Source organism: Primulina huaijiensis, unplaced genomic scaffold, assembly GCF_012295235.1.
Source record: "Primulina huaijiensis isolate GDHJ02 unplaced genomic scaffold, ASM1229523v2 scaffold41117, whole genome shotgun sequence".
Taxonomy (NCBI): Eukaryota; Viridiplantae; Streptophyta; class Magnoliopsida; order Lamiales; family Gesneriaceae; genus Primulina; species Primulina huaijiensis.
Window position 1 is genome coordinate 132,093 of NW_027359776.1, and position 10,879 is coordinate 142,971.

Sequence of the window (10,879 nt, forward strand, 5' to 3'; positions counted from 1 at the left end):
TAAAATTTTCATTTCATAATTGAAACACGCAATATTTGCGGATTGCTGAACTTGGCACAGGGCATTGTTTGCTGATTAGGATGTTAGTAGCATATCAGCCACATCAGGTGGATGGAGATCATCTTTGCCCAGAATTCAACTAAAGTTATGATATATCAGGAAAAATAACATTTAAAAATGAGAACTTAGCCATAGGTGATTTTGAAGTAACCCTGTTTACAATTTGTGTTACTAGAGTTTAGATCCCTGCAAAGTCAGGAGTTTTATATTTGGATCTATAATGTAGAGAGTGTAAGGTATGTGATGTATTTTGTTTACCAGTGAAACAAATAACATCATATGTGACTATAAATTTGTGTTTATCAGAATTCAGTCTTATGTGAAATGTTACAACATTTCACGCAACATACAATGGAATATATAAGTTAGTAAGACAAACTGACTTTAAATATATACGATGGAACGGAATAAATTTTGCATAAGCATAAATACTTGCGGGGTGCCTCAGGACAAAAAATAATCACTAGAAAACCAACGAGTTTACACAAAAACTAACACTAGTGATTTTAATCAAAAATCTATTTTCTCAACACGTTGAGAAAATCAAATGCTTCCTAAAACAAAGAATCACATTAAAACAATATATAAGGAAGCAAAACACGATGTCAAAACTGGACCAACAAAAACAAATCTTCAGCCAACTCCTTCACATCATGACAACACGTGTATTCAGCACTTCTTCGATTAACAGCAACCTTGTAGAGTGTTTTCTTTTAAAGTTTATGGCGTGCAAATGTGCAATAATATGTGTGTGCTTCTGCGTAAATCACACTGCATTGTATGAGATGAATCCTCTTATTTATAGCCCTACGTTTTATCAACAAGGAAACCTACACAATATAGAATGTTATAGTTTTATTAGAAACAAATCTTTTGAAACAAACATACCATATCACAAAATTCTTAGCATAATTATCACAATAATTATCGTATTATATAGAAAGACAAAATAATAATTAAATATTCAACATCATATAAACTATGAAAAATCAATATTAGAAAATAAATTTAATATGATAATTACTATGTTTGGTTGGGACTGTTGGCATTGGCCAAAGTAGACCCTTGATTTGCACACCAAGCGTCAAATCCTGATGCGTTGATTTTATGAGTTGCCAAAATATACTTTCAATGCCTTTCGTTTATTTTCTCTCCATATTAGTAAGAACAAAATCAGGTGCAGTTACTACGTACATTATCCTTTTTAATTAAAACAAATGCAGGAACTTCATGGTTTTTATTTTTTTTATCTTTGCAGGACCAAAAAAATGGCAAGAGCAGAGAAAAGTATCGAGCCATGAGTTCTCCACAAGGGTTCTAAGAGATTTCAGTAGCGTCATCTTTAGAAAAAATGTAGTAAAGCTCACTAAGATAGTACCTGATGCTGCAAATTCCAATCAAGAAATGGATATCCAAGTGAGTTTTCTCCAAGATTTTCAACAGAACAGATGAATTTTAAAATGAAAAATCCACTGATTATCGTGATAAATGCAGGACCTTTTCATGAAATCCACTTTAGATTCGTTCTTTAGAGTTGCGTTTGGAGTTGATCTAGACAGTATGTGTGGTTCAAATGAAGAAGGCACTAAATTTAGTTATGCATTTGATGATGCGAGTTCAATGGCTATTTGGAGATACGTGGATATTATGTGGAAGATTAATAGAATTCTCGATATTTGTTGGGAAGCGAAATTGAAGACAAGTCTTAAAGTGATTGATGAATGTGTACATAAGTTGATCTCTAGCAAGATCGAGCAAATGAACAAATCCCCGGATGAGACATATCTGTGTGAATAAATCTGCAGTTTCTGTAGTTACTAAAACATAGTGAGGGAACCATGAATTTAATGACGGGTGGTAATTTAAGATGCATTTGAACCGAAAGATTTGAACTCATGTATTTGTGTCATCTCAAATCCTTCGTTCAAGTTAAATTCATCCGTCCAAACGCAAGCTTTGTGTATTTGAAGATAAAACTTGGACATTTATAATTGTGTGACAGATGCAGTTGAAAAAAGAAGACATTTTGTCGAGGTTCTTGCTGCAGATCAATACCAATCCTAAATACCTGCGAGATATAATATTGAACTTCATAAGAGCTGGGAAGGACACGACAACAACATCTCTGTCTTGGTTTATTTACATGCTTTGCGAGCATCCTCTTGTGCAGGAAAAAGTGGCTCAAGAAATAAACGATGCGGTAGGATCAAACGAGGTGACAAATTTGTCGGAATTTTACAGATAGGGTGAATGAAGCAGCTCTTGAGAAGATGCATTATCTACATGCCGTATTGACTGAAACTCGTTGACTCTATCCTTCACTTCCAGTGGTAAGTCCTGAAAAAGTTAAAATTCCTTTCAAAATCACAAACTTTATCTGGTGTTATTGGAATTTGGTTATTAGATTCCAAGATTCTGCTAAGATGCTGACGAGCAGGTTTCATTTTCATCGAAGACACATACAGCCACAATTGAAAATTTGTTCTTTTTTGTGAAAAGGATGCAAAACTATTCTTATCGGACGATACAATGCCAGATGGTTATAGTTAGAAGAAAGGGGGTATCGTGCCTCATACACCTTATGCAATGGGGAGGATGAAATTTATATGGGGTGATGACGCTGACAACTTTAAACCCAAAAGATGGCTTGATGAGAATCACTGCTTCAGACAGGAGAGTCCCTTCAAATTCTCTGCCTTCCAGGTTACTTATTCATATTCTGGTTGTGCATTCGATGTTGTTTCTCCTGGTGAACTGCATTTTTGTTATGCCGTTATCATGCTTCTAATGACTACCTATATTGTCGGTTCATAACCATTCACGTAAATCCTGAGTTTTGCTATTTTAACCTCAACTGGGAAATTAATTTTCACTTATGCACTTGGATTCATTACCCTAATGGTAGTCAAACTTTGTGTTCGCGTTCGTTGTGGGTCGGTGGATACTAGTGTTGGGTTTGACATGAATTTCTCTTCTACATTGTGTCCTGTTTAAGTCAACAGTGAAGTAAAAAAAAATTAACATAGGGGAGACTAGATATTGCTTTGCTGTATTACCAAGAAAAAATATACACGCATAGATATAAAAGAAATTTGCGGTGGAGTAGTGGCATCTCCTCCGGCCACTCGTTTAATTTAATCTTTGAATCTATTTTAGGTGTCATAGTTACTCTTTTGATAAAGTGGAATTTGGATGTAAACTACCAAACAGGGTGGACCAAGAGTCTGTTTGGGGAAGGAATTTGCCTACATAAAAGATGAAAATATTCGCAGCTGTTTTGTTAAGATTTTTCGTCTTCCGATTAAGTGATGCGAGGAGTAAAATACAGAACAAGGATCGATCTTCACATCGATGGAGGACTTCATGTTCGTGCCTTCCACAGACTCATAGTGCAATGTGTGGTAAATGTGAACAGGAATCCGTGCACACTACCTTGTGATATTCTATAATTTGTCTATTTATAGCCTTCAGAAGCGCTTATATAATCATTTATCTCATCCATTGTCTGACCACTTTGTTGAGATGAAATTTTGCTACTATGTCCACTACCTCTACCTCATATTCCAGAAAATCATTATCCTCCAAGTCTATCTTACGAATGAAATTGTAGATCAGCCGACACAAGAGCAATTTGATTTGGCCACATAATGTTGACGGGTATGTTAGTTAGCATGACAAATTTTTTCTCAATAGTGTCATACAACGATGAATATACATGACTGGGATGCTTCATAATGATGCTTGTACACAAATGCACTTTGGAAGTCTGGCATATGATATTTTTCCCTCTCCATGCATGGAGCGATGAAATATGATGTGTTAGGATAGTCGTTGAGATTTGTATCTATGGACTTGGACAATCATCTACCTTAAGCAAGTTTTTGAGATTGAGTTAGGTCTAAATCTTAATCTCAAAAAAAAATTTTTTGATGTATATATTGTAGAGCAGAAAATTCTAGTATTATAATAAATTATTGATATTTATTAATTTTTTCATCACTAGTATTATACATATATATCTTTCAATCATCTCATGCTATCTATGAAATAGTATATAAAAAAACAGACGAATGATGAAGAGCTGGAAAACAGAGAAATGAAAGGTTTGGTCCAAGAAGCCCTGGAATGGGAAACTAGGTTTACACTAAACACTTACATGCTCATGTTTTGCAAGAATAAACTCCTTAGGATTTGTATTAACATGCTGCATATGTGGTCACTGTTCAAATTTTGTATATAATTTTCTTTATGAACATATGTTTTCTCCACACAAAAAGGCATAATTGCGTCCTGTCATAATTTAAAGAATGTCACTTTTGAAAACTTATGTTTTCGTCCGTGTCCATCCCCGTTCGTGAAAAATTGGATGTTCCATTTGCCTACTTTAGATCATTAAAAATTATGCATTTTTTAAAATGATATTAAATATCACATAAGAATACATTGAATTTGAACTCAAATCCCAGATTTTGCTTGACTTTGGATGAAAGAAATGAGCTATTATTCAGCTATTTTCTGATGAAGTGCCTAACTTTAATCAAGTCCTTATAACTTGTTCTCATTAGATAATTAATGGAACCATAATTGGAGCTTAATGAGTTAGCTTGGGATTTAATTCTTAAGTACTCGAGATCTTCAATTCTTCTATCCAATCTATTTTATTTTTATTAGATGAATGATACATTATTATGGAATTATTATTATTTATTTGTGGGAAATGGGATGTTTTTTTTTTTTTTTTTTTATTACAATACACGAGAGGTGGGATGTTTGATTGGGCAAGAAATTTGACATAAATAGGAGGAGAGTAGGCCCAAAGCTACATTCTCGTACAAGTCCCTTGGCCCCTACTGAAAATAAAGAAAGGGGACACCCCACCCCACTCAACTCCACAATGCATGCACTATCGTTAATAAGTCATCTCATTTTTAAGCGCAATATTTTGGTAAAAGTTAGTGGTGGACTCGTTTGGGCAAACAATATTTCCAAATAAATTTGTTTCATTAGAACTTTGTCGGAAATTTTTTTTTTTAAAAAAAATCTATATTGTTGTTTTAAATGACAACGATTTCTTCTTGCCATTAAATTTTATTGACTCCACATACATGATCGATGCTACTCGAAACTTCATAATTACCTAATTATTTATAACATGGATCCCGACAAGTGGTACGCCTCACCATGAGTTAAGGCTACACCCAAATATGGATCGACTAATTTACCAATTAATCATTCGATAATATCATTTGACAAATTATGTTATGCATCATGATTCCTTTGGGTAAAAATTAATATAAAGTTTTGGGGCATAAGTCGATGAGGACATGGTTTAGAGTGAACGGACGATGGGAAAAAACACTACGTTGGCAAGAGTCGCTATCGTAACCAATCCATGTGGGGCTACCTTTTTAAAGTAAGCGGGCTAAGTGAGGCCAAGTCGGGCCCAACCTAGAGCTGGCGTCCACCACCGCAGCCGGTCCCCCACTACCCCACCGCCACCCCCTACCCAGTGGGAGCCTTTTAGGGATGGTTGAATTCAATTCTTTGAATAGGTTTAGGCCCCATTGCCTTCTGGTATGCCGCGTGTATTCCAATGGGATAGCATTCTATTGGGAGATATTACATATTTACCAAGAGCCAACTGCTTATATAAATTTTTTTAAATTTAATTTGATTTATATTCAATTAAAAATAAAATCATAATTATAAAAAACTAACAATTTTCTATTATCTATATTCTTAATAATATTTATAAAATCATAATTGTAATAATTAATGAAAAAACAAACCATTAAAAAAACTTGTGACCAAGACACAAAATTTGTCTCTGTTATCCAATTTTTTTAATGTTAGCAGTAAATAATGTGAAAAAGGTCGTCATTCCACTATAACTCTTCATCTAATTGATCGAGTGTTATACGTTGAAAGTAATTTATCTAAGTATTTGTAGTGCAAAATTCTCATGTTTAATCGTACGAGAAAAGGTATAAAAAAGGTAATTTAATCTAGAGAAGCATATCCTCAAAACTCGAGGAATAAACTTTATTGTATATTAAAATTAAAATTAAAAGGAAGCATGCCATAGATGGACCCCCCTAACGCTCTCTTATTGGTCCTAACGTAGACAGAAAATGTTTTAATGGGCCCCATACGTTTAAATAACCGGATTAAATTGTCAGATAAACGAGATTTATCATTCTAAAACATTATTATTATTAATTTTGAATGGAATATAAATTTAAAAAATATAATAAAAAATAATGTTAAAAATTATAAAAATAAAAAAAATCTGAAATACATGTACTGTTCAAATAAATTTATTGCTATTGACTTAATGAAGTTATAATGAAAATAGTAAAATTTGAAAATTTCCATGGATAAGTATCAAACAGAAGAGATCGAATTGATACGTTTATTTGGCTTTGCACACTTTCTTCACTTGAAACCATAAAATAAATTTCTCGTTTTTACATGCTTCGTGCCAAAATCATGGCTTCACCAAAGAATCGAGAAATGGGAGGAAAAGAAATGAATCCCACAGGAGACAGCATGGGATCCGGCCCCCCGCCGCCGCCGCTTACGATTGCGCAGCCAATCCGCATGGTGCCGCCCACGATTAATTTCTCTCTTAAAGAAGAAGAACCCGAGACTGCGGAGGAGAAACCAGCTCCACCAGAAGCGCCCCCGGCGATAAAATCATCGAGAAAAGACCGACACACTAAAGTGGAAGGCCGAGGCAGGAGAATCCGAATGCCAGCCACGTGCGCCGCCAGAGTTTTCCAGCTAACCCGAGAACTCGGCCACAAGTCCGACGGCGAAACCATACGTTGGCTCTTAGAACAAGCTGAGCCTGCCATCATCAACGCCACAGGCACTGGTACCGTCCCCTCCATAGCCATGTCAGTCAACGGCACCTTAAAAATACCAACCACCGCTCCAGTCGACTCCGCCACCGAAGACCTGACGAACCGCAAAAGAAAGCGCCCCGTCACCAGCGAATTCATCGACATAAACACGACCACAACCAGTGACAGTTTTTCCTCTATGAATGCTAACAATTCAGCAATCATTTCAAGCAATAACGCTTCGATTTCAGCTCCATTAATGTCAATAGTTCAAATCCCCACCATGTGGGCTATACCAACCGTCGTCCCAAACAACGCGAGTTCATCTCCAACTTTCCTCATACTCCCACCAAATCAAACCCCACAAGTTGTAGCAATTCAGCCCGCTGCTGCACTCAATCTTGTGAATATTTCCGCCGCTGCAAGGCCTGTTTCCGCATCCATCGTCGCCACGCAGCCAGTTGTCGGCGTTAATTATCTTCAAAATCCCGGCGCTACGATTTATAGCAGCAGTAGAATGGGAGCCCAGGCGGAGAAACAGAGTTTGCCGAGTTCGAGCCATGGCTCTGGATCGATCAGGACACAAATGCTGAGGGATTTTTCTTGGGAAATTCGAGAGAAAAAAGAGTTTACTTTTGTTCCCACTCGTTCGGCAGAGCGTTGAGGCTCGATTTCTGGGCCAAAGTCAAAAAGTTGGTAGCAAAATCGCCTTCTTTGTCCTCTCATCTAGTAACCTTATAATCTTACCAACTTCCTTTTATCTATGGCATATTTGATCTTAGTTGATTCCATAAATTTGTAAGTGAACGAATTAAAGTTTAGCTAACCAAATTAAATTTGCTAATTTTCATATTAACTCTTCATTCTTTTTTAAAAGCTAATGTAGCAATCTTCGTAATTTTCTCTACATACCAATTTGCACTTCGTTTGTAAGTTCAAATCTTGATTTTCCAACCAACATTTAAAACACATGAGCACAACCCAAAGACTCGATCGATTGAAACTCATTTGTCGTCGGCCTCCGATGCCGGTGGATATAGACGGGACAATTTTTGTGTCTCATATCATACTTACCTATTGTGAAGTTGTCCATGAATTTGGTAAGCTCCCCCGTCTAGAAAATCACTAATGTTTGTTTTTTATTTGATTATTTGGTTTGGGGTTTTTCATTGTCTTTTGGATTCGAAACCTTACTTTCCCCTTGTAGTGGAAGAGGATTCCTTCATCACACTTGAAGTAGGGTGACACTGATATGTCTATTGAGATTCAACATAAGATTTGATTTAGTATAATTATTTGGTAAATAGGGCTAAATTGTAAGTTGAGTCGAGATGTATATAATTATTAATGAGTATGTCTCTTGTGAGATGGTCTCACAAATTTTTATCTGTGAGATTGGTCAACCCTACCGATATTCACAATAAAAAGTAATATTTTTTCATGGATGACCCAAATAGGAGATATGTCTCACAAAATACGACCCGTGAGACTGTCTCACACAAGTTTTTGTCATTATTAATTATAAAACATGAGTTAAATATAAAATAACTAGTAAGTTTGTGATGAACTCTCTCGTAAATTGATTGGTATATTTATGCGTTAATGTCGATATTGTTGTGAAAAAGTAAAAATTTACGGTAAAAAAGTAAAAATCTCAAACTCTCAAAATTATCACACTACACACTTTATAATATTTTTCTCTCAACTCAATTGTGATTTTCTTCACAAATGAGAGATCTATTTATAGAAAATTTTTACAAATAATCCAAAAATAAAANACGCAATAGTAGAAACCGAACATGAGAACAATAAATTTCATTTCTAGTGGGTCTCATGTGAGACCGTCTCACGGATCTTAATCTGTGAGACGGGTCAACCCTACTCATATTCACAATAAAAATTAATACTCTTAGCATAAAAAGTAATACTTTTTCATGGATGACCCGAAAAAGAGATCCGTCTCACAGATACGACATGTGAAATCGTCTCACACAAGTTTTTGTCATTTCCGAATTCCTTAACCTTATTTTTTGGAATTATGATTGAAGAAGTCCAATAAAGTGATATCCACAGATGTTTCTAGTTTAATTTCTAAAATATTTTAGCGAACGCTGGTTCTTTTTTGCGGAAGTTTGGTCAAAGAAGCAATTCGCACGTGTTAATCAGGTTGATGTAGGGTCCACAGACATGTTTACCTGTTTAACAATTGAGCAGGACCCACGTTTCAGAAAAGTGTTCAAAAATGCATTTTAAAAATTAATGTTTGGATTTTTTTTAATTCAAAAAAAAATTTAATATTTGGATTTGTATACTGTTTATAAAATTACTGAAATATTATTTTTACAATAAATTTTTTATAAATATATATTAATTTATTTTATTGGTATAATATTTTTACAATAATTATTTTATAAATATATATTAATTTATTTTATTGGTATAATATTATTATATATATACATATATAAGAAAAGCTTGAGTTTACAAATGTTTTACCCATTCCCAGAGAAGAAAGAAAATCCTATATCTTTTTTTTAAAAAAATATTATTTAACGAGTACCTTTTTAAATTAAAAATAACAAATTTTTAAAAATAGAAAAAATTAGGGGGGTGCCGGGAGGGGTGTTGTGCCATGGCAGTGGCGAGGTGGTCCTGCAGCAAGTGCCTATATGTTATCCACTGCTAACTGGACCCCTACGAAGGAAGTTTATGGGCTATTAGACGTGGCTATTAATTGGTTTCGGTGGGCCTCGTTGTTCATGGGTGTTTTTGTCCTTTCAATGCTATTTTATTTTATTTTATTTGATATTGTGTATTAATACGTGGAAGTTGGTGAAAAATCTCCAATCAAAATATTTCTTTGGGTTCACTTCCTAATCACAAAATGTGGTACACTTCATGTGGAAATATGGTACACTTCATGTGGAAATGTGGTACTAAAAAAGTACCCAGGGACTGAACACAAAAAAAATCGACGGCTGGGGACTGAAGACTAATTTCCCGTATTAATATTTATAATATAAGTGTTAGCACAAAATTTGGATCGTGTGGCACGGCCACATGCAAGTGTATCAAATCGAATAAAAACATAAAAAAAATCTAACTTTATCACAAATCAAACGAAATAAAAACTTGAAATCTGTAACTTCAAATACATCAATTCAAATACATCATAAGGGTTGCGTTTCGATTGTATCTTACTATGTTTTCAACTCATGGTTGATTTATACTTAATTGTTCAAATACAGTTTCATAGGAAATCAGGACACTAGTTGGGGATTGGGATTTATGACGCATCACAATTATCATTTCAATTGCCTGTCGTTGGACCCAATTTTTTTGTGGTGTTTAGCCCCAAATAACTGAAATAGTGATTGCAACTACTTATGTTTTTTATGGACTAATAATTTATATATTTGAAAAAAATGAAGAAAATTAGAAGTCTCTGAAAACAAAAATGAAAATCTGAAAATCAAAGTTAGTGATGTTCGATAAATAAGTTTTTTAATATATATATATATATATTTACAATAATCACTTTCGTAGAATCAAAAGCAAGATCTCATCGTGTTAAAATTTCAATTAAATTAAGCAAAAATTAACACAAAATAATGGTTTAAGAAACATACAAAACTGATTTTTTAATGTCAAAAACCATTCATCACTTTTTTTGCCGTTGAATACTCAAATTAAGAATCTATACTTCACTTAGATTAACTAATTTTAGTGTCATGATATGTTTTTTTTATAAACAAAAAATACGATTTTTTCTCAAATTACAAAACATTCTATTTTTGTTTAATAAAAAATCTATTAAACTCATTTTAGTAAATTTGCATTTTATCTATTTATATATCTATCATAGCCTAGTAAGGTATCTTTTTACCTATATCTATATTTTGAACTTTAAAATTAATTAATCATATCACGCATAACATAAAAACTTATTATAAAAATGTTTTAAATTCTAATAT

The 10,879-nt window shown here is 34.0% G+C and overlaps 1 protein-coding gene and 1 pseudogene across 1 annotated transcript; both read left to right on the forward strand.

Moving 5' to 3' along the window:
- The first annotated feature begins 1,106 nt into the window (after positions 1-1,106).
- Positions 1,107-3,759, forward strand: LOC140969367 (cytochrome P450 704C1-like; annotated as a pseudogene).
- A 2,790-nt stretch (positions 3,760-6,549) lies between these two features.
- LOC140969355 (transcription factor TCP19-like) lies at positions 6,550-7,757 on the forward strand. Its single transcript, XM_073430675.1, has one exon. It carries the CDS (start codon positions 6,550-6,552, stop codon positions 7,567-7,569), a length of 1,020 nt encoding a protein of 339 aa, XP_073286776.1. The 3' UTR covers positions 7,570-7,757.
- The last annotated feature ends 3,122 nt before the right edge of the window (positions 7,758-10,879 follow it).

Excerpts from the sequence above, each read along its gene's own strand:
- LOC140969355 (XM_073430675.1), top strand. The coding sequence starts at position 6,550 with ATGGCTTCACCAAAGAATCGAGAAATGGGAGGAAAAGAAATGAATCCC.